Consider the following 25354-nt stretch of genomic DNA (forward strand, 5'->3'; position numbering starts at 1 on the left):
CCCATGCTTTAATAAATATTGAACAAAATTCTTTTATTAATAATGAATTTTTGAAGAGCAAATTTCAAGTTCCAGTTGTGCAAGCAAAATATAATAAAGAGTTTAATATGCTTAAAAGAGACTGGGAAAAAATCTATATAAATAAGATAGAGTTAAAGAAAGATAAACAAATCGCGGAATTTAATTATAAGCTAATAAATAATATACTATCAAATAATTATTTTGTAAGCAAGATAAATAAAAACTCTAATTACGAATGTAAAATATGTACCGTATATACTCGCCTATAAGTCGGTTTTTTGGGAGTTAAATTTTGGTCCAAAACTCTATGTCCGACTTATAGGCGAGTCATATAAAGATGAGTATTTTTCTGGACGGCGAAATGTAGTATTTTATAAACATTTCCCAAGATTATCGTTGAACACTGTCTGGATATATCATATCATTTATGTATTCTAAGATTATTAATAAAGTACAAATTTTTTTTTATTTTAAAAACTTTATTTATATCTTAAGTGTGCATTATGTATTTTTCTTAACTATTAAAAATTAGATATCGGCGACATTTCTAAAAATATTTATCGAAACCAGGTTACAAAATTAGAGCATTGATTTGAAATTATCAACTGATTCTGGCAAAAAGTTGTACCGACTTATAAGCGGGTCAGTGGCAAATCCCTCCAAAATAACCTCCCGGTCCTTCGGATGAGACCGTATAAACCGAGGTCCCGAGTCGCAGTAGGTGCTGGCACGAAAAAGATCCCTCACTGCTCAATGGCCGTAAGTGCCGAGTATAGGACAAAATTTGCAGCTCTCCACCGGCAAGTGGTGGCGTCTCCATATGAGTGAAAAATTCTCGAGAGGGACGTTTAACAACAAACAAACAAACAAACAAACAAAATAACCTCAGAAATTATAACCGACTTATAGGCGGATCGACTTATAGACTGTTGCGAAGTTGTAGAAAATTCAAAGCACCTAATTTTTGAGTGTGCAAATGTGCAGCTTTTATGGAATAGAGCGAGTGATTTTTTTAGGTTTTGGTGTAAAATGGAAACACATGATTTTGGTTTTTACAATGTTAGAAATGAAACCACTGTCATGTATAATTTACTGTTGTCTTTTGTGGCTTTTAAGATATATAAATATAAAATGTATTGTCGATTAGAAAATGTTGATGAAACAGCTGAAGGAATATTATTTAATTTAAAATCTTGTAGTTTAAAGTATTCTGAAATTTTACATGCTGTGGGAAATACAAATTATTCCTTATTTTTCAAAAAAATTATTAAGAAAAATGTAGATGTACATAAGAAGGGAGGTAAAATTAAGACTCTGAGATGGTTATAGATGTACCTCCCTTCTATATATCGTAAATATATATTGTATACTTATGTAATGATTTTCCTGACACCTATACAGTATTTGTTCGTTTAAAATTGTATAATATTTATTACTTTGTTGCACATATTATCTAAACATTCTATGAAATGCTAATATCAAATCAAGAAAATTTAACATGCACATGTAATTACAATGTTATACTTGTAATGGAGCCTAGTCAGGGCCCCATCCCTGGCAGCTGCAAACTTATTAGCATATATATTTATATATATATCAAAAATTGTTAAATAAGTAGGATCTGGGAAATAAATTTGAAAAAAAAAATATTGATTTAGTAGCAACCTTATGAAGTTCTTCATTGAAATATTTGATGGTTATATAGATTTTGAGTAAAATGTTTAACGTTGTCAATCATTTCTTCTGGGTTAATATGTATATAAATACTTCTGATTATAATTACCAGTTTTCTTCTTCGGACAGCCATTTACTGGATCACACATTTCTGCTGGACAGTTACACTGTGACTGACAGAATCTCCCATAATAACCTTTATGGCATTTTTCTGTGCAGTTTTTCCCATAAGTACCCAGTGGACATTCTGAAACAAGCATGTCACCATGAACAGGGGCCTAAACAACCACGAATAAAGGAAATATGCTTGAACAAATTTAAATATCAACAGATTATTACATTTAAAATTATTGCTACAGAGTGGATTTTTTTTTTAACAAATTGATTTTAACATTCCATTGTAAAACTTAAATTCCCTAATGAGGCGTTAACCTGCACACAACAGCTTCAATTTACATGAGTTGGAATACTTATAGATGAAATGATGTTCAAAAAAATACTGTATAAATGGCAATTTTCGCACCCGTTCCAATTGCGTCCCTATTACCCATTTTGCAAGTGGGTGAATTTAAAACAGGGCGAATTCAAGAAAGACAGCATTTACTCCCAGACAAAATTGTGTCCTGATGAATATAAAACGGGAAAATTGTTTGCAAAGGTGGAAGGGCAATACTAACACGGGAGGAAAATAACCCTGTTTACAATAGGTCGAAGATGGAAGTTTTAAAGTTTTGTAATACTCTCAGTGATTTTTTTCTCATCTGATAACCATACCCTAAAAGGAACCCCCTCTCTCAACAAATTTTGATCTGCACTTCATGTCAATTTCTGCATACCAATAAGAAAAACTGGTTCGGTTTTTCTTAAAAAGAATTTTTTCACATGTTATGTCATTACCAAGTAAAAATTAAGTATTCCTATTTAAAAAAAAAGTGTAAAAAGCACTGGCTGTTCAGTGAAGCCTTAGGTAGTGGAACGAGGTCTGTTAAAGCAATAAGAGCTGCAACTTGGATGTCGGATACATATTTATCATAATAGCATATTTTAACAGCATACTAAAATTCTCAAAATTTCTGCTCATATTGCTTAAAAGAAAACTTAGGATTAATTAAGGCATTGGTTAGACGTGGCTGACGAAGGTTTTCCTTTCCTATTGTACATATCAGCTAAACTTAAATAAAGTAACCTTACTTATAAAAAATACTTATAATACCAGCAGTCAAGAAGAAATTGGCGTAATTGAGAGTACTAAATGGAGCCCTGGTGATTGAAACCTCTAATTATAATTGATTGCTCTTACTTTTTGCCCTAGACAAAGTTTTAAATGATTTCTATTATTTCCTATTCAGGTGTGTATAAAATGATAAACTGCATCATAGATTAAATGTTACCTCGATAAAAATTATTTTTGATATTCTTATGAATTATGATGTAAACAAAAATAGAAGTAGGTTTTGCTCACCAAGACAATCCCCCTGCGTACTTTGGTAAAAACTGAGACAGCACCTGTAAACATTTCAAATAAAACTTCAACAAAACGATTTTATTTTAACTGATTATTTTTTATCACATACAATTAATCTAGAATAAACATTTTCAAAAGCCATCAATAACAAACCTGTCTCCACAAAATTTACTAGAAGCAGTTTTTGTAAAGATGTGTATGAAAATTAAATGACACAATCTCCTGATTTTTGTCATTTTCATTTTGATTAGAATATCAAAATCGTTTATATTTGAGATCCTTGTCTAGACTTAAATATACATAACTAACACGTTCTATTTTCCTGATTTTTCCCTCTTCCTTTGTTATTGAAAATACAGAGCACTGAGTTTCCATTCAAACTTATTTACTTGGTACAAATGAACATATTTATGGTCAATTTAAGGAAGTGTACATGTAAAATAAATACGTTGGACGTTTAAAATTTTTAGGAAATATTTCTACAATTGGTTTCGACCTGGTGTAAACGAATTTGAATAACACTTGGGAATATGAAATCAGAGAGGTTCTAACCTATTTCTGTGTATATACAAATATACTCCTTATCAGCACCCATATCTTTCACGAAGGCGCTACATCAATATTAAAAATGCTTTTTTGTACTTCTCTAATTTCCGTTTTTTTTTAATAGTTACAAAATATATATTTGTTATATATTTAGAATAAATGTTGAATCCGTGTAGAATTTCATATGCGCTGTTCCAATGCTGAAATATTGATATGAAACATAATCAAAGTTGATCACATGCATTTCGTTACCTTCAATTTCCCTTCTCTCTCTCTCTCTCTCTCTCTCTCTCTCTCTATAATGCGCATATGGCGCCAGGGTCAGGGGTTCTGGAGTTAGGGCGGAGCTCTAATGGTCATATGTAAAATTAAAACGCATACATTCTTTAAAAATCTTCTTTTCTACCCTTGTATATTATGCGGATAAACGAAGTGCATATGAAGCATTAAAAGTTTAAATCAGAAGTTTGAACTTATCTTCAATAAGTTTAAACTTTATATTTAAACTTTTAATGTTACACATATTTCTGATGAGCAAGGGTGCCTCTTCCAAAATTGTGAAATTTGTGGCCCCAGGGTCCGGAGTTCATGTTGTTTGTGAGGGGGGCTATATTGATTATGTAATGAAAATGAATTATTCTTTGAAAATCTTCTCTGCTCCTGGACATGTAGGAGTTAAACAGAAAAAAAAGTTGCAAAAGAGTTTTGAAATTCTGGACCAATTGATCAGATTGTTTGGTGCTGGGCAGGGCTCTTTCAATTTGTATTCTATTGAGTGAAGTTATTTCCTTTGCTATTCACCACTGTAAATAATGTAATATTTAAAGGTCGATTGAAGAAGAGAGAATTATTCAAATATATAATGCAAAAAGTACTTATAAAGTTTTTCAAGGTCAAGTAGATTGTAAATAATAGGTAAATAAAAAATGAGACAAAAATACCTTATCTTTTTACATTAAATATTCTTCAGAGACCAAGAGAGTCCAATAAGAAAGGTAATGATGTAAGTTTACTTATAGTGTTCATGTTTAGTTTGCATGGTAATAGTGACAAATTGCGGCAAGAAAATAGATCTGCTTTAAGATTTGTTATTAGTACTAGACTTAATATTTTGTTTATCCCTGATCATCCTATTTGTCTTTCTTTTTGACAAAATAGCTTCCTCTATCAGTTTATTTTGTTTTATTTCATTCTTATATGAATTCTTTACAATGTTGTAACTCCGGTGACCGTTACGTCCCTGGGGCCTCTTGTTTAATGTATCCTCGGTCTTTTTTAGGAAATAAGAATCCCGCTCATCAACTGATGCTTTGAGGCGAGGTTATTTGATGAAATAACTCAGTACTGCATGCACGAGGAAAAGAAACTCTTGTTAATTTAGATACCCGATAAACAATAATTGTTTTATTATATTATATAATTCAATTATTAAATAATACAAACTCGTTAAGCAAACTTTGCCATCTTTCTTGGTTGTTGACAATTTTTTTTTTTTTTTTTTTTTTTTTTTTTTTTTTTTTTTTTGAAATCCTTGACGAATGTAGTGACATAAGAGGGATTTAAATGAACATAACCAGTGAAATTTTTTTTGGTCCAATTTAAAAATAAAATTAACTGTGACGATTTAAATGTGTAATTTACATGTAGGGAGAGGGCGTAATAAGTTTTCAGAACTTTTGCCCAATCCCATTGTATTTATTAATTACAATAAAATATGTTCAAACCAAAAATAAAATTACGAGTTATTCGGTCGGGTGCAGGTGACCATGACTATCAATGAGGATGATCTCGGTCTATTTTTGGTGCAACGTTGAAAAAAAATGCTATGCTCATCTGGAAAGTCTTGTGGAGGTAAACATGATTAGGTTCAGTTCTACAATATTGGATCTCAGCCAATCAGAGAGATAGGAATTATTAAATCATATTGGATCTCAGCCAATCAGAGAGCTAGGAATTATTAAATCATATTAAAAAAAACAAATTATATCAAAAGCAAAAGGTCACTTATGACCAAATATTTTGACCCGTACTGTGAACTGAAGCCACTCTGATAAACATTGTTTCAACTTGAATAGCATCTACTACGTGAAATATCAGTTTTTGAATACCCTTTTGATATCATTTTTCAGTTTGACAGTCGAAAGTACATAGAGCATACTGTTAATAATATATATAATACTATATGTAAAAAAACAAAAACTTAACATGTATGTAGAATGAACATACCATATTCCATTCTAAAGTTTAAAAGAAAATAAAATATACATTTTTATTTAAAAAATGATAATTTACATGTAAATAAGTATTGCTCATGTACAGTGATAGTTAATACTTGTTGTTCACTTGTTTGGAACACCAAAAGATAAAACCGTCTCTGCATCAGTTTGTCGTGTAAATCTATTGTTTCCTGAAAATTGGATACAGGTAAGAGGCAATGTAATCGGCCTTAGGAATTATCCGACTTCTAAAGGAATGTCAATTTTTCACGCCTTTTCTCAAGGAATTCCAGCCCACGATCTTTTACAACAGCTCTTTATTAACAATAAGGGTTGATTGTTTTTATAGCCCCCCCCCGCCCCCCCCCCCCTTTTTCAACAGATATAATGTTGATGGAAGTTTAACACACTAGGTATGCATACTTTCAGATTGGTCTTCCAAATGTCAAGAAAACACGTTCCAGTTCATTTCCATTGCCATAATGGAGGTAAGAATTGGAAGATATCTCCCAGGCCAGTCCCAGCTGAGGTTGTCACTGATGATTACAAACTATAAACAAACTATAGCTGTTATATTGACATAAGTTCCAATGATTTTATTAAATATTATTACGCGTATGTATCAGAACTAACAAGAGAATGTCTTTTAACATGCATTCAATTGTCAATGAGTGCATGACTATAATTTGTCCACTGACCATGAAGTGTATGGCAGCAGTTTCAAAATTCTCTCACACGTGGCTTGTCGAATCCCATGAAATGGATACTCCTGGAGCGACTGCTGGAAGGAGTACAAGGCTTCCTGGTAGTTTCCTGTTACCTGTTGACATATTCCGAGAATCTGCCAGGATATATCCCTAAACATCACAGGTACAGTCAATGGTTCATTTTGATAAATTAAGAGCTGCAAATCTTCTAACGCTTGTTTTCTACTGATGGCGTCAACATGCCTACAGCACAAGACCTCCAGCATTTGTAAAAATACAAATGGTGGAATGATCAAGAAGAAGTGCTTCATCTGAGAGCTCCCATGGCTTGTATCTTGTTCTCTACATAGTTCATCAATGTACAATATCCCATTATAAAGTTTAATGTTTTGTGCCATACATCTTCTAAACTTTTTGGACCAGGACTGTCCCCCTGCAGCTTCCATATATCTATCAGAAACTGAGTACGTATACGCTAAATATGGCTGCGAAAATTTAGCCTTTGTCATTCGCAACACAGCTAAAGCTTCTGCATATCTTTTGGTTTTGTAATAAAACAATGCAATGTACAACAGGTCAGACGTACACCCAATTTGTGCTGCCAATTTCAGCATATTACATGACAATTTGTCAATGATATATTTCTGTTTGTTTTCACCTGAATTAGTGAACGTGTTGTGCAATATAAAAGCAGTTCTCTGAAGTACGGAGGCCGTAAGCTTTTGCAACATTAGGAAGTTATATTTTGTTAACGGTAAGGAAAGCAATTGTTCTGCAAAACGCAGATATTTCATACATATCTTTAGGTCTATAATGACAATTGAGTCCAGATTATACATCTCTCCAAACATCTGACAATCGAATTCAGTCTCGGAGATTACGCTCCGCTGATCTGTGCAAATGAAGACAGCTGGATTGCAAAGAACACTCATGATATTAGACGTGATGGAGGCACAATGTAGCAAGCATGCATATCCTTTATTGTACATTACATATAATGCACGAAATAAATATGATTGTGCAGAGCCATTTATCTTTCCCAAAAACATGTTGTTTTGTGAAATGAAAAAGTTTGGACAAACTCCCTCATACACCCATTTAAGGATGAGTTTAAAACAGACCCAGAAACACTCCAGGAGATTTTGTGGACACCAGTAAGCTATTGTATTTTGTTGAAGCACCCAGAAAACAGCTGTCTTTACGTGATAGGAACACAGCAACTTTTCTTCATCACTTAATCCTTTGTTAATGACTTCTTTTAAGAATAATTTAAGCAAACCATAAGTTAAGAATTGACAGTGATCCATCGAATACATAAGTTTTCTTTCTGCAAGAGAGAAAGAAATTCTCCATTCCTTGTCTTCGTGATTTCCTGATTTGTGTCCGATTGCTGCAAAGTGACATCCCTGGTTAACTATGTCATAAACTACACGAGGCGGAGGCCATGCATGACATCTGTTTCTCCACAAAGATGCAGATGGGGGCCAAAAACCACAGGCAAAACAATGGGCACAGTCAAATTCTATTCCAAATCTGACTCCACTACCACAAGGTCCGTGCTGTGTTGAATTCGGAACAACCTCTGAACACATGTTCACTCTGTATTTTGAACTAGATAAGAACTCTCTGTTGTTTATTCTCAGCAATGATGATTCGATTTTTCTTTCGATTGTGGGTGTCAATAATTGTAGTAAAGCATACCCTGGTGGACTATCAGAACAGTCGGCGAGAATAACAGTCTGTCCATGATAAAAATGAGACTGACATAAATTCCAGACCACTTTGTGATCATCAGGCCAAAACATAGAATCCATGTCTGATCCGTGCATCCTGAAACCCTCGCTTTCACTTCCACTATACCTAATAAATGGTTTAATGCTTGTTTTCAAACGGTTGTATACAATCTCAAAGATGTCCATCATATCTCTCCTCATGGTCACAACTTGTGACGTCCCCACTATACGACAAAGTCCCATAAATACCGACTTCGATATTTCTTGTGCATGTGCTTCACTGTGGAAAAAGATTTTAAAAAACATGTTAATATTTTTGTATTTTTTTTAAACCAAGCTTTACAAAATATTATTAAAAATGTTCATACGTACCTGATTACATGCACTTGATTATACTTGGGTGAATCGGCCATCTCCTTGCCTGATACTATAAATAACTCATCCAAAAATCCAAGTATAGAAATAGCCTTTAGTCAAGCTGTTTGTAAACATTGTTAAGTTGAATGGCTGTGTTTCCTTTGGATGAATATTCATCATAGACTGTGGGATAAAATAACTGTAAACACTCGGTCATATATACGTACGACCGAGAAAAGGCTTAAACTGACCATCCAACTGTCCGTCTCTATCGTGCGACCAATGACGCATCGTGTAATCAACAAAACTAAGAAAGACAACTCTCCTAGCAGGTTCTGCTAAGATAAAGTCCACGGTAAATATTGACCCGGGCGTTTAAAACTCTTTGCTTGACAAAAGTTATCATTTACGTCTATGATTTTCTATTAAAGACCGATTCCAAGATTTACTTTCATAATTCAATGTCTTTTCCCCCCGTTTTTCATATCAAACAAATGTTTTGAATATACGGTTTTATTATGTGACGGAGTTATTCCTCGTTGACCAGAATCAAGTGAGGAAATTAGTTTAAAACTAATGAAAGTAGTTCATTTCGTCTTTCTCTAACTCTATCTACGTAGACTTACATGCATACTACTTGAAAAAAAAATACATTGAAAGTTAGAAAAGTATTGTGTGTATGTTTTTCGCTATCGAATATTTTTTTTTTTTAATTAGGCCTTATATCCCCATGGTTACTTTTAATTAGGTATTATGTAATCTTCCGATCAGATTTATTATATCATTGATTTACAATGTCTAAGAATTTGAAAAAACTTAAAATTTAGATAAATGACACTTGTTCATTATCTATTGTAGATGTACTTTTGTCCGCTTGGGATTGATTTACACTATGACTACCAGGTATGTACGCGGTCACAAATTTTCCGCGGAAATTCACAATGTACTTAAACTATACATTAATATGACAAGAAAAACGGGTAATTTTCTTCCCGAGTAGAATAGAATATATGAATTTAGAGAAGATGGGGAGAGAATGTGTATAGATTTAAACATATTCAACTAACACAGTGTACGAGTAAGTGTATATTGTATAAGAATTAAATTGGATCAGTAGGATTTAGATAAATATTCAATTTTATCTTAAAGGTATCGTAATAAAATGATAGAAATTAAATGATGATTTTAGCAAATAAAATGGAAAATAATTTTATGCACTCATACAATTTTGTTTTTAAAAAAGTAATCCTGCGTGTATGTGGTTCAAGAGATTCGCGACAATGCACACGCACAATCACACACGCACAGCGAAATGAATACCTATGTTTTCATGGCCGTAGGAACGGAGGGGGGGGGGGGCACGGAGGGCAGTGCCCCCCCCCCCATAATGTTGCCGATATATAGATTACTATAGTAAACATAGATACTATAAGCTTGTGCCCCCTCAATAAAAGCGGCTGATGACCTTTTTTTTTTTTTTTTTGCTTGTCAGAAAATTTTTGGTAGTGCCCCCTCAACTGTCAACTAAAAAATGTTTGGTTGTGCCCCCCCAAACTGAAATTGCTTCCTACGGGCCTGGTTTTTCATTATAAAGTCATATGTGTTACCGAATTAATTTTGTTCCGAACCCCAAAATTTTCTAGTTGTTTATTTTAGCTAATACATTCATTATACAGGTAGTTTAGAAAAAGAACGAGAAACCAGCGGACAAGACAATTCCAAGTTGTTTTTTCTCTGCTAGCGTTCACGGACGGATTGGCTTTGGGGTATGAAAATTTAAAGAAAAACAAAACTTACAAAAATTGTATCACTGTAAAATTTATTGGGATCGACATATCATTCTTCTTTTACATTCTTTTAAAGTTTTGTGGAAAATATTCGTTTATTAGGCTGTCCAAAGTTAATTCTTTGTTTAATTCTATGTCTAATGTCACACGCCCGAGTAGGTTTAAAACGATTTTAAGAAAAAAAAATCTATTTTCGAATTATTTCAGTATGGTTTTACTTTTTACTTACTTACAACCTTAAACTGCCTTCCATAGAAATAGACAATATTTGGGGCCATTCATGAAATATATTTGGCATACTCTCTGAGGCTATCTTTTAAACTGACAGTAAAATTTAAAAAAAAAAAAAAAAAAAAAAAAGATCATTTAGTAATAAGCCTATGGCTATACAGGGTACATGTACTTTTTCTTTTTCTTTTTTTCTTTTCTTTTCTTTTCTTTTTTTTTTTTTTTTTTTTTTTTTTTTGACATTTTGATTTATGAAAATTTTGTTTGAAATTTTTGTTGTTAAAATTTTCCCCCTTCTTCCTAGGTGACTTACACATAGAATTAATTTCAGACAACCTTAGTTAATTTTGTTACGATATATAAAGGTTTTAAAATTTTAGGTGACTTACAGAATTAATTTCAGACAACCTTAGTTAATTTTGTTACAATATATAAAGAAAATATTCTCAAATGATAATTAACTTTACCAATATTGTATTTTTTCCGTTGGTCTGCGCTTTTCTTTCAGATAGAAAGATAAGTTTGAGTTTTGGATGGACACTTAACATAAACAAGAAGTCCAAGAGCCTTAACGGTCACCTGAATATAATACAACACTGTAAAGTATCCATAGAAGTACACAATTTTAAAAAAGTTATAGATGATGATAATATTTCCCAAAATTATGAGAAAAACGATGATAAGGGATCAGCAAAATAGTTAGTCTAGTACTCAGTAACAAATCATAATAAGCAGATTTTGCCTGTACTTGCCAGTGCTAATACACTTATGTGTTTTCACTATAAAATTGATATCAATAAAGCCCCACCCACCACCAGAACATTTAAGGTCAGGAATTTCACAATCTTGGAAGAGGCATCTTTGCACACCATAAACATACTTAGTTTATCTACTAAATACCTAAAGGCAGAGAAGAAGAGTTTTAAAGAATTTATGCATTTTCACTATATGAACAATAGATTCCCGCCCTAACACCAGAAACCCTAACCAAGAGGCCAATGATTTCACAATTTGGAAAGTGGCATCCTTACTCATCATAACCATAAACTTAGATTGTCTGTTAAATACCCATGCAAGAGCAGAGAAGAAGATTCTCAAAGAAAAATGCACTTTTACAATGTGATCACCCTACAGGAACCCTGACCCAGGGGTCATGAATTTTAAAATCTGAATACTCAAGAGCAGAAAAAAACATTTAAAAAAAAAAATGCATTTTAACTACGTTATCAATAGAGTCCCACCCTAATACCAGAACCTCTCACTCTGTTGCCATGAATTTCACAATTTTAACTTGAAGAGGCACGCTTGCTCATCATAACCATGCACTAAGTTTGTTCTCTCAATACACAGGAGCAGGGAAGATTTTCATATATATATATATATATATATATATATATATATATATATATATATATATATATATATATATATATATATTCATGCGTTTTTACAATGTTGTCAACATGGCCCTAACCTTACACCAGAACACCTAATCCAGGGGCCATGAATTTCACAATTAAGGAGGCATCCTTGCTCATCATAACCATGCATTTAATTTTTCTGTTTAATACCCAGGAGTGGAGAAGATTTTTAAAGAATTTATGCATTTTACTATATAATCAAAAGAGGCCCATCCTAACATCAGAATCCCTGACCAAGCGGCCAGGGACTTCATTATTTTGGCTAAGGCACCCTTGCTTATCATAATTATGCATTTAGTTTGTTTGCTTAATACCCAGGAGCAGAAAAAAGATTCTAACAGAAATAATGCATTCTCACAAGATAATCAATACATCCCTGTCTTCCCACCCTCACCCAACCCCAACAGAACTCCTGACCCAAGGGCCATGAAATTAACAATTTTGGAAGAGATACCCTTGCTCATCCTAACCATGCACTTGATTATCTACTAAATATCAATGAGCAGAAAAGATATTCAAAGAATTTATGCATTTTCACTATATAATCAAAAGAGCCCCGCTCTAGTACTAGAAATCATGACTAAGGGACCATGAAATTAACAATTTTGGAATAGGCATTCTTGCTCATCATAACTATGCACTACGTTTGTTTCCTAAATACCAAGGAGCTGAGATTAAGATTTTCAAAGAATTAATGCATTTTTCATTACATAATGAATACAGCCCACCACCAGAACTCCTGACCCAGAGGCCACTAATTTCACACTTTTGGAAAAGGCACTCTTGCTCATCATAACTATGCATGTAGTTTTTCTGCTCAATACACGGCAGAGAAGAAGATTTCTAAAGAATTTATGCATTTTCACTATATGATCTAAGAGCCACATCCTCCTTAACCTGGGGCCATGAATTTCAAAATTTTGGTAGAGGGCTCAATACATGGTTATTACAATTATGACAACATTTTGATGTCCAGGAATAAAGAGGAAGATATTTAAAGACAGCACTAATTTTGATGGTTTTAGCCCCATCCCTCAGCCACCGGGATGCGGAGACCATTTAATTCACAATTTTTGTTCCCCTTCACTCATATATATTATATGCCAAAATTGGTTTGAATTGGTTGAGCGGTTCTATAGAAGAAGCTGAAAATATTCAAATGTTAACGTACGATGCGCATCGCACAAGGCACGACGGCGGACAAAAACAGATAGAAATAGGTCATCTTAGTAACTCAGGTGACCTTTAAACTGCCTCATCGTCAGATGTCAAACTCGGGTAAAAATGTAGCTGCAGCTCTAAAGCTCTTTGGTCTGAATACAATTCGGATGGACGACCAGAGAGCTACAATGCCACCAACTGAAATAAGATTAGTGTATATTTATTGGGTACTACTTCCCTAACAAAACAATATGAACATGTCATGCATGAAGTGCGTGGGACCGATTTGGCTAACCACCCAAAATGGCAGTGCATCGTGTAAATAATCTCTTTTTATTTATAGAAGCGTATTAACAACCGATTTTAGGGGATGTATTGTTGTAGAAGTAGTAAAACAATTAAATTCGTTGAGAACACATGGTAATTAATATTATAAATCGAAAAACAGCGCGCTCTTTTACAGCGCAATAAACATACACATTTTTCAATGGATGGAACTGTAGCTCTCTGGTCGTTTTTCAGACCACCGAGCTACAGATCGCAGCAAGTAAAAACGGTATAGGAGATATTAAGTGCTGATAAAAAACAACAACAAAATAACATTCTTAATATAAAATATGAAAATGAAAGCCTGCCTCAGGAACAAAGATGTCATTGACCCAGGATCAAAGAAGGCCTGCCTCAGGAACAAAGATGTCATTGTCCTAAGATCGAAGAAAGCCTGCCTCAGGAACAAAGATGTCATTGTCCTAGGATCGAAGATAGCCTGCCTCAGGAACAAAGATATCATTGTCCCAGGATCGAAGAAAGCCTGCCTCAGGAACAAATATGTCATTGTCCTAGGATCGAAGGCCTGCCTCACGATCATAGAAATCATTGTCCCAGGATCAAAGGAAGCATGCCTCAGGAACAAAGATATCATTGTCCAAGGATCGAAGGCCTGCCTCAGGAACAAAGATGTCATTGTCCCAGGATCAAAGAAAGTATGCCTCAGGAACAAAGACATCATTGTCCAAGGATCGAAGGCCTGCCTCACGATCATAGAAGTCATTGCCCCAGGATCAATGAAAGCATGCCTCAGGAACAAAGATGTAATTGTCCCAGGATTAAAGAAAGCCTGTCTCAGGAACAAAGATGTCATTGTCCCAGGATCAAAGAAAGCCTGTCTCAAGAACATAGATGTCATTGTCCCAGGATCAAAGAAAGCATGCCTCAGAAACACAGAAGTTATTTTCTTTGGATCGAAGGCCTGCCTCACGATCATAGAAGTCATTGTCCCAGGATCAAAGAAAGCCTGCCTCAGGAACATAGATGTCATTGTCCCAGGATCGAAGGCCTGCCTCGCGATCATAGAAGTCATTGTTCCAGGATCAAAGAAAGCCTGCCTCAAAGACATAGATGTCATTGTTCCAGGATCGAAGGCCTGCCTCACGATCATAGAAGTCATCGTACCAGGATTATAGAAAGCCTGCCTCAGGATCATAGAAGGCATTATCCCAGGATCGAAGAAGGCCTGCCTCACGATCATAGAAGTCATTGTACCAGGATTATAGAAAGCCTGCCTCGGGATCATAGAAGGCATTATCCCAGGATCGAAGAAGGCCTGCCTTACGATCATAGAAGTCATCGTACCAGGATTATAGAAAGCCTGCCTCAGGATCATAGAAGGCATTATCCCAGGATCGAAGAAGGCCTGCCTCACGATAATAGAAGTCATTGTACCAGGATTATAGAAAGCCTGCCTCAGGATCATAGAAGGCATCATAGAAGTCATTGTCGAAGGATGGTATAAGACATGCCTCAGGATCACAACAGGCATTGCCATGGATGCATCAGTATTTTGGCAGTCAAAACAATGCCTCAGTATCATAGTAGTCAGAGTAATGCCTCAGTATCTTTCAGGTCAAAACAATGCCTCAGTATCTGAGTAGTCAGAACCATGCCTCAGTATCTAAGTAGTCAAAACAATGCCTCAGTATCTAAGTAGTCAGAACCATGCCTCAGTATCTAAGTAGTCAAAACAATGCCTCAGTATCTAAGTAGTCAAAACAATGCCTCAGTATCATAGTAGTCAGAACCATGCCTCAGTATCTACGTAGTCAAAACAATGTCTCAGTATCTGAGTAGTCAAAACAATGCCTCAGTATCTAAGTAGTCAGAACCATGCCTCAGTATCTAAGTAGTCAGAACAATGCCTCAGTATCTAAGTAGTCAAAATAATGCCTCAGTATCTAAGTAGTCAGAACCATGCCTCAGTATCTAAGTAGTCAGAACAATGCCTCAGTATCTAAGTAGTCAAAATAATGCCTCAGTATCTAAGTAGTCAGAACAATGCCTCGGTATCTAAGTAGTCAAAATAATGCCTCAGTATCTAAGTAGTCAAAACAATGCCTCAGAATCTAAGTAGTCAGAACAATGCCTCAGTATCTAAGTAGTCAGAACAATGCCTCAGTATCTAAGTAGTCAGAACAATGCCTCAGTATTTTAGTAGTCAGAACAATGACTCGGTATTTTAGTAGTCAGAACAATGCCTCGGTATTTTAGTAGTCAGAACAATGCCTCGGTAATTTAGTAGTTAGAACAATGCCTCGGTATCCTAGTAGTCAGAACAATGCTTCATAATCATGAAATGCGTGGGTAAGGTTATACCTCTGAAATGCCTTAAGCAGTATCACACTGATAATATGATATACTGAAACCTTCTTGAAGACTAGATGATTATGTCAATTTGTGCACATCGAGAAAAATGTAAGCATTATAAGTAAAACTCCTTTAGCAAATGTTCTGTATATGAATGTTTTCCTTACAAGTGTGATTTTTTATATCGAAACATTTAAATTGTTTTTAATTAAGCAATATCTTAATTTTAAAGATTTCTTTTTATTCGTCACATAGAAAACAGTATATTTAACGAACATAAATCACTTTTTCTCAACCACAATCGCCAACTGATTGTCGGTGTAAATGAAGTACACGTCACCTTATGTTACCTGACAGATATTTTACCTGGAGCTTTGAGAACTTCATTGATGAGAAAACAAGCAGTTATGTCAACACGATTATCGAAGACAGACCCTGTGCTGTAGCCGGTATAAATGGCAGCGAGTGATCGTTCGCCGTACTGTTTAACATTGGATTACGTGAGACGCACGGCACTTCTGTCAGTGAACAGGTGCGAGCTTATAGAGCGGAAGCACCGACTGTCCTACAGCCGGCCGCGCATGCCAGACAACTAACTGACCGCATTGTTTCGTGTATTAGTTTATCCCTTGTTTTCATAAGGTAGAAACATTTCTGTGAAGAATATGGCCCTCCAGGAAATAACCGAAAAATTCGGAGGGATATGGAAAATGGAATCGGAGGAAAATATTGCTAAATATCTAGAAGCGATGGGTAAGGAAAGAAATTAATTTTTCAAAACTAAACAATTTTGATTTTAAATTGTTTTCAATTTCCGATGAAAAGTCGTGGTTTTAATCGACTCTCTCTCTCTCTCTCTCTCTCTCTCTCTAGAAATGAAAACCTGTAAGAAAACTTTATTGTTCTATTTAAAATTATTTTTGATGAATTTTGACTCTATTTCCTTTTTACCTTTGACAAAAAATACCGATAAAACCACTTCATGTTTATTCTAAAAGATATCTTAATTAATTGCTCTAATTAACGGTACGAAAATAACACAAAATAGAACTTCCGTTGTAGCGTAATTATTTCTGACGCACGTTTCATGTCTTAATCATCTTTAACTTTGGGAAAAGAAAGCATGTTTCATAAAAAAAATCTTTTGGAGGAGACAGTAATGGGGAAAATATGTAACAGGTCGGGAAAATTAATGTGCTTGGGAGAGTGAAAATAGATTGTTGTCTGGGTGTACAGCTTACGTAATGTGTTTTTAAATTTACCCCTCACCTTTGTAATAAAAGATCAAAGTTCTTGACTGCATAATTTCAAAAAGAAAAAAAAACAATACCCTTATTTGTAGCTATGTGTAACTTTAAAATTTGAATGTTTATTGCGCGAGGGTATGTCACATGTAATTTATTTTGATTTAGCGAGTGTAACTGTCATTACTAACACCGGAATTTACATGCTTCGATAAAATAAATTCACCCCCTGGAGGACACGATATTTTATATCTTTTAAAACAGATACACACCTTGTTTTGTTAAATAAATGTAAAGTAAAAAGAAATTATTGATTTTATCTGCATCGGCGCCCTTGTACACACAGTACATTGAACTTCAAGGTGTCTGTTTACTTTTAAAGAAAAAAAATGACAATTAGCAAAGACATACTGTATAATTCACACATCAGACTTTTTCATATTTACTGCACCAAGCTGTCATTACCAAACACATAATTTATTTTCACTTGGGACCTCTTGGCATGTCGTCATATTTCAATGAGTACCATATTTAAAATAAATATATACTTCAGAAAAATAATGCTTTTGGGCGCCTCGGTGTCAGCGAATAAATCTTCAAGCTTATAATCCTAGACATCTACCGGCAATTAGGGGCACACAATAGTGTTAATGTTGATGAAAACAATCAGTCAACAACAACAATACTTTTTTCAAGTAAAATTAAGCACATTTCTGTCGCTTGTGGTAATAACTTCCTTCATTAATTCAAAAATATAAATGCGAGCAAACGTAGTGAAGTAAACGTACCAGGACATAACATGCATCGGGAGATAAGTATGTCGTTAGCGGTTAGTTGATTTACTAACAGACAGACAGTGTAATCAATGCATAGAACTCATACTCAAACCTGATCATTGATCACTGACAGACAAACAGACAGTGTAATCAGTGGGACTTATACACAGATCTGATCATTGTTCACTGACAAACAGACAGTGTAATCAGTGGAACTTATACACAAATCTGATCATTGATCACTGACAGACAAACAGACAGTGTAATCAGTGGGACTTTTACACAAACCTGATCATTGATCACTGACAGACAAACAGACAGTGTAATCAGTGGGACTTATACACAGATCTGATCATTGTTCACTGACAAACAGACAGTGTAATCAGTGGAACTTATACACAAATCTGATCATTGATCACTGACAGACAAACAGACAGTGTAATCAGTGGGACTTATACACAAACCTGATCATTGATCACTGACAGACAAACAGACATTGTAATCAATGGAACTTATACACAAACCTGATCATTGATCACTGACAGACAAAAAGACATTGTAGTCAATGGAACGTATACACAAACCTGATCATTGATCACTGACAGACAAACAGACAGTGTTATCATTGGGACTTATACACAAACCTGATCATTGATCACTGACAGACAAACAGACATTGTAATCAGTAGAACCTATACACAAACCTGATCATTGATCACTGACAGAAAAACAGACAGTGTAATCAGTGGAACTTATACACAGATCTGATCATTGTTCACTGACAGACAAACAGACAGTGTAATCAGTGGAACTTATACACAGATCTGATCATTGTTCACTGACAGACAAACAGACAGTGTAATCAGTGGGACTTATACACAAACCTGATCATTGATCACTGACAGACAAACAGACAGTGTAATCAGTGGGACTTATACACAGATCTGATCATTGTTCACTGACAAACAGACAGTGTAATCAGTGGAACTTATACACAAACCTGATCATTGATCACTGACAGACAGTAATAAGTGGAACTTATAAAAAACCTTAGCAGTGACTTCTTAATTCACGGAGGGACCTATGATCAATCCTCCATCACGAGTTGCTCCTTTCTCATTTGTTGGAGAGGGGATTCTTTGTGACTCAGAGGACCTATGCATTCCCTAGATTTCGTCGTTACCCTCAGTAAGGAGTTCGTAATCCCCCTGCTATAAAACACGTAATCCTTATTCCGAAAATAAACTTGAATAGTAATATTGAAAATTTTTTTTCTCTAAAGCACAAACAATGTACATTTTGTTCAAAGTAAATTCTAACAAAGCTTTAAAATCAGATTAGATGTTCAGAGCTTGAAGTCAAAGTGAATAAGATTGATTAATTGTATGTTAATTGTTTTACGTCCCATTCAAGAATTTTTCACTCATATAGTGACGTCACAATATACCGGTAAAGGGCTTCAAATTTAGACCTTTACTTGGCACGATCAGAGTCATTGAGCAGTGAGGGTTCTTTATCGTGCCAGCGCCTGCCGGAACCTCGGTCCGAAGGACCCACAACTTCAAAGTACCGAGCGCTTGGCGAAGGAACAGTTACTACCTATTTTTCAACGACTAGGTCAGTCGCGGCCATGGCTCGAACCCACGAAGTGAGCGCTCTACCGAATGAGCCACCATGACAGTCAAAGTAAATAAGAAGTTTGTGATATAATAAGGGATATATCCCTGCTGCAGATAATCTTTTTGGCGATATTTCATGGCTACAGATGCTCTTTTTGGCGATATTTCCACAGATACAGAACTCTTTTCGGTGATATTTCCCCGCAACAGGTACTCTTTTTGGTGATATTTCCCCGCTACAGGTACTCTTTTTGGCGACATTTCCCCGCTACAGGTTCTTTTTTTTTTGGCGATATTTCCCCGCTACAGGTACTTTTTTGGCGATATATAACCGAAGTCCCGTGTCACGGTAGGCGTTGGCATGATAAAGAACCTTCACTGCTCAATGGCCCTGAGTGCCGAGTTAAGGTCTAAATTTGAAGCCCTTCACCGACATACGCGTACGGTGACGTCTCTATATAAGTGAAAAATTCTCGAATGGGACGTTAAACACCGTACAATCTATCAATCGAATAATTTCGATTTGACTTACTTTTGAAAAACGTTTAACCTTGGCCACCTCTTTTGAACGGTTGGTACTAGGGTATTCATATTTAAAAGATATATTCCTTGTGGCAAGGCCTTCCCTTGGGTACCAATAATTATCTTTTACCTTGACTTTTGAGTTTGACCTACTTTTGAAAAACGTTAACTTTGGCCATCACTTTTGAACGGTTGGTACTAGGGCCTTCATATTCCTTGTGACAAGGCCTTCCCTTGGGTTTTAACAATTTTGACCTTGACCTTTGAGTTTGACCCACTTTTGACTTTTGAACAGTTGAACTTTTGAACAGTTGGTGCTAGGGCTTTCAAATTTGGCAGGTCTATTCCTTGTGACGAGAGCTTTCCTTGGGTACCAGCATTTATAATCTCTTGACCTTGGAGTTTGACTTGCATTTGAGAAACCTTAACCTTCGCCATAAGCTGCCATACGGGGGCAACAGTTTTTCACAAACACATCTAGTTTTATCCTGATCCGGGAGAGGTCAATCATACATTTTTTTTAAACGTAATAAGCACCTCAAGCTTCTGGCAAATTCGCCATTGTGTTGTTCGTATTTTTATGCCCCCGGTATCAATGATTCGGGGACATTTAGTTTTTGCTCTGTCCGTCCGTCTGTTTGTCTGTTTATCAGCAAAAACATAAAACTTTTGAAGAGTTGGAGCTCTGGTTTTCATATTCAATATGTGTATTTCTTTTGACAAGACCTTTCTTTACATAGCAACATGTTTGACCTCTTGGCCGACCTTGACCTTTTAAGTTTGATCAACTTTTTAAAATTTTTATCAAACTTAAACCTTGGCCATCACTTTTAAAATATTTGCTACTAGAGCTTTCATACTTCACATCTGTATTCCTTGAGACAAGACCTTCCTTGGGTATCAACAATTTTGCCCCTTGATCTTGACCTTGGAGTTTGACCTACTTTTGAAAACTTTTAACCTTGGCCATAATTTTGGAACGCCTTGGGCTAGGGCTTTCATACTTCACAGTTGTATTTTTGCGACAAGACCTTCCCTAGGGTACCATTTATTTTGACCCTTTGACCTTGGCCTTGGAGTTTGACCTACTTTAGAAAAACTTTAACCTTGGCCATAAATTTTGATCAGTTGGTGCTAAGACTTTCGTATTTCACAAGTCTATTTCTTGTGACGAGAACTTTCCTTGGGTACCAACACTTTTTAGCTCATGGCCTTGACCTTGGCGTTTGACTTGCATTTGAGAAACTTTAGCTGTCACCATGAGCTGCCATACAGGGGCATCAATGTTTCACAAACATATCTATTTATTTTTACATTTACTTAATACATCAAATGAAGTGCATTAATCTAAAGCAAAATATAATTTTGCATACTATTTAAGAGTGTGCATACTTTTAAGAATAGGTTAATCTTTCACATGTAAATATAACTATTAACTTGTTATTACTTGATATATATATTATCTGGAATTAATATTAAATGACATTTAGTGTGGTACAGATGTACTTTAAAGCTTGCGTCTTCTGACACATGTGTATTGGAAAATACTTTTATTTACCTAGTACGTGGAGTTCATCACGTCCATATATGCCAGAAGTACCTAACTACATTTCCTAGAACGTTTCTACCCTCTTTAGCCTTCATAATAGCTATGAAGAATATTTTCAAATAACCGATTTTATTGCCATTTTAGGAGTTGGGTTTCTAATGAAGAAAATGGCCTCCGCGATGAAACCCACTATGGTTATAGAAGTTCAAGGAGAGGAGATAGTCGTTACGAGGAAAACCCCGATCAAGGACCTTCATTCCCGACACAAACTTGGAGAGGAAACAGACATAGTCGAACACGACCGGAAGTATAAGGTAACGTCTAGCACTTGAATGGAGTCAAGGCAATATCCGGCAATTGAAATAAATCATAGTTTTTTAAACAAACATGATCAAATCTAAACATGAAAATCACCGACGCTGTAATTAGTATTAACTTTTGCTTTGTGATGTATTGATTTTACCTCTGGGTTTTTAGCATTCGTGGAAAAAATTATATGTTTTGATGTGCTGATTATATGATGTACACAAGAAGATATTTTTCCATAAAATGAAAAATGTGGTTCATTTTAGGGTAGGATGGTCAAAATTCTTTGTAGAACACGTATGCCAGTAGGAAATGTTTGATTACGTAGAGGATAATTTCAAAAACACGTCTTTAATTACATCTGTGTGATTAACAATAATTTTGCAGTGCCCGTATCCATTTCCTATCGCGTCTTGTGTGATTGACGTTAGTATGAATATGATTTCAGTTCTCAGCCATGCGTTATTAAGTAATTTCTTTAACATCTGGAAAATCTTTATTGGTAGTCCACCATGACGTTCAGTGATGGCAAGATTCAAATAAATAACGTGCCTGCGGACGATAAGGGAAAACCGAACACACTCACACGGGAAGTAGAGGGCGACAAACTAATTCAGGTAATCAAACATGTAGGCTTCACTGTGACATCATGAAAAAAGTACAATCTGATTGGAATTTTTGACAATCCTTCTATAATCAAATTAAAGTCACTCAATTTTAGCAAAGTCAAAGACAATTTCAATTTTCTTGTCTTACAAATTGATATGTAACGCAAAACGGACTCGATCTACATGTACCCTAAAAATCGGACTAAGATCGAGGTTCATGCAGGGTCATTCGGCGTCTCTTGTGAACACACTCTATGATTCCTGGAAATACATATATTTTTTTTTTCTCTTTGAAATCTCCTATATATACATCATTATACATATTGCTGCACTTTGGAAAAAAAAATTATGCTTATGGAAATTTTCGTTTAAAAAAATTACAATGATCGGTTTGCCAACTGATAAACACACTACCAAGGCAAATTTTATGAATTCCAAAAATCCATGTTTCCCTATGCAACGTGTATTTGGTCGATAAACAAACCCTACAGGTATAACATTTCTTGTACAAATAAATCACATAATAGACAACACATGTATCTCTAAGATCAAGTGATTTTATCGTCAGCTTTGAACCCTTTACTCCGACGAGGTGAAAGATTTGTTTATAAACCTGTGAAACTGGCCTCGGTGGATATAAGCTAGATACAGAACAGACCCCAGTCTGAGTGTTTGTAAAATGATTGATGTTAACTGGTAATTAATGAACATGCCTGCTCTAAATACGAGTCTGTATAACAGAGATGTATTACATATTTCTTAAGTAATGAAAACGATAACGTATTCAACACGACGTTACACGTCTTCTGTGATCTAAGATATTATAGCATTTAGTTCTTTTCCTAGAGAAATGTTTTTATCATTTATGTCATTTTAAATTTGGATCTTCTTTGCCAGTCTGCAGATCAATAACTTGAGTTCTAAATTTTTTTTAGAACATCCTTTTCAAAAAAAAGTGTTCAAAATGTTTTACTGTATCGGTCAATGTTTAACTTTTATTTCTCTGTAATTCATACAAATACAGACTTTTTTTAATTGGAACAAATTCGGCGATATAGAAGTAACTGCTGTGGTAAATAGCTATATCTGGAGTCAATAGTACACCCAAAAGAATAAACATTATACAAAGGGCTTGCAACAAAATGCAAGCAATTAATTTTTCTTTCAGAGAGAAATAAACTTCAAACATGAACCATCCACTGGAGGCTGATAAATTGCATTAAACCTATAATGAACAATTATCATTTAGATAAAGTTATAACGGACGAGCGACCGTTATGTCATTATTCAGTTAATCGACTTTTGTTTCGTTTCAGACGTACACAGTGGACGATATTGTCGCCACAGTGTCTTTCCGGAAAAATTGATTCCAACCATCACCAAGTGCCATTCTTCAATCTACATCACGCGAATCGCTTCCACGTGGCGAAACAGTTAATGGTGCCTTAAAAGCACGAACATTTTTAATGCCACAATTTTGTTGCAGATGTATTTGTGTTGTTACTTATTTTACATGCGCCCATATATCTGACTCTAAATAAGATTCTATGAACAGAGGGCGGCCATGTCGAAATCATCAGAATTGAATATTTCTGATGCTTCGATCCGTTCACCATTTTCTGCTTCTACAGACAGTATTGTCGTCGTGTTGAATGTTGATACTTATTTTACTGTATTTTATGTTTTTATCTATATTGCTCATTTTGTATTGATTATTTTTACTTTTGTTGAAAAATTTACAGTTCGTCTACATAAAACTTATTTAATCTTTAGTAGGACAATACTCACTTCCGGTTAGCGACAGCTGAATTTCTCTATAGTCTGTGCAGTTATTATAATCGCTCACTGCATGGAACAAAAAAGAGATCCTTTGATGTGCATGTAGAACAACTTAAAAATATCCTAAGGGTGGTCAAGGATGTCAAGGTAAACATAACCTTCTGGAGGAAGTACGACCTGACATATTCCTATGGCTACTCATTCACCAGGTTTTTAATAGTAAATGTTATACTACTTATATAGCTGGTATAAAACTCAATATACATGAACTTATTTTCAATTTAAAGTTTTAATTCATTAAAACCAAATATTTATAGCATTTTCAATCCTTATATTAATCTTGATGCACATTTTAAACATTTTCAATTTAACTGTATAACTTTGCTTAATGTTAATATGTCTGATTCGTATTTTGCCTCTAGACGTTCCAGAGCTTACGTTAAAGACTAAAGGAATGTTAATAGGGGGATCCAGCGTCCTCTGGGGCTAAAGTTTAAAGGCACTTGAATGTGTGATAATTTCCTTTGTTCCTCGCGCTACATAGAACGCATGCCTTTTTTTCTCAGCCATTACATAACAATTGACCTCCAAGAACAACTTCATCCTAGTCTTTGAATTGTCAGCGCTTTTGTATCAGAAACCAGGTTACCAGAACAAGGAGCCGTGAGTAAACTCTCGCTGTTGGATCGTTTCATTGCGGTTTTTGGAGGCTTGTTTTCCAGTTTTGAAAGCAGTGCAATATCAATCTAGATACTTATCGTTAGGAACCGACAAATTACGGCGAATCTTTCACGCCTGCCGGCGCAGCATCCGCCATGGGAACACGTTCCTCGTGTTCTGCTGCATTTTTCGGCATGTTATATTAATTATTTTGCACGGGTTGACTCCCCCAAAACATTTCCTTCTTGAGATTTTACTAGTTTTTTGTTAGAGACCGATTTCATGATGTGGAATTTTAATCAGGTTAATATAATATGGTAATTCTACAGACCTTT

At 35.1% G+C, this 25354-nt stretch overlaps 1 protein-coding gene across 1 annotated transcript; it reads left to right on the forward strand.

Annotated features, from left to right (window-relative positions):
- Positions 1 to 16434: 16434 nt before the first annotated feature.
- Positions 16435 to 24352, forward strand: LOC133175366 (fatty acid-binding protein, heart-like). Its single transcript, XM_061310460.1, has 4 exons — positions 16435 to 16709; positions 21811 to 21980; positions 22479 to 22589; positions 23897 to 24352. Exons 1-4 carry the CDS (start codon positions 16622 to 16624, stop codon positions 23945 to 23947), a joined length of 420 nt encoding a protein of 139 aa, XP_061166444.1. The 5' UTR covers positions 16435 to 16621; the 3' UTR covers positions 23948 to 24352.
- The last annotated feature ends 1002 nt before the right edge of the window (positions 24353 to 25354 follow it).

The sequence above is a fragment of the Saccostrea echinata genome, unplaced genomic scaffold (assembly GCF_033153115.1).
Source record: "Saccostrea echinata isolate AGI-Se365-2 ecotype Australia unplaced genomic scaffold, CSIRO_AGI_Sech_v1 ptg000062l, whole genome shotgun sequence".
Lineage (NCBI taxonomy): Eukaryota > Metazoa > Mollusca > Bivalvia > Ostreida > Ostreidae > Saccostrea > Saccostrea echinata.

What these genes read in the sequence shown, in the direction of transcription:
- LOC133175366 (XM_061310460.1), top strand. Translation starts at nt 16,622, where the DNA reads ATGGCCCTCCAGGAAATAACCGAAAAATTCGGAGGGATATGGAAAATG. An exon ending in TAAATATCTAGAAGCGATGG is followed by an intron (nt 16,710 to 21,810) that starts GTAAGGAAAGAA and finishes TTGCCATTTTAG; the next exon opens with GAGTTGGGTTTCTAATGAAG. An exon ending in AGGGCGACAAACTAATTCAG is followed by an intron (nt 22,590 to 23,896) that starts GTAATCAAACAT and finishes GTTTCGTTTCAG; the next exon opens with ACGTACACAGTGGACGATAT.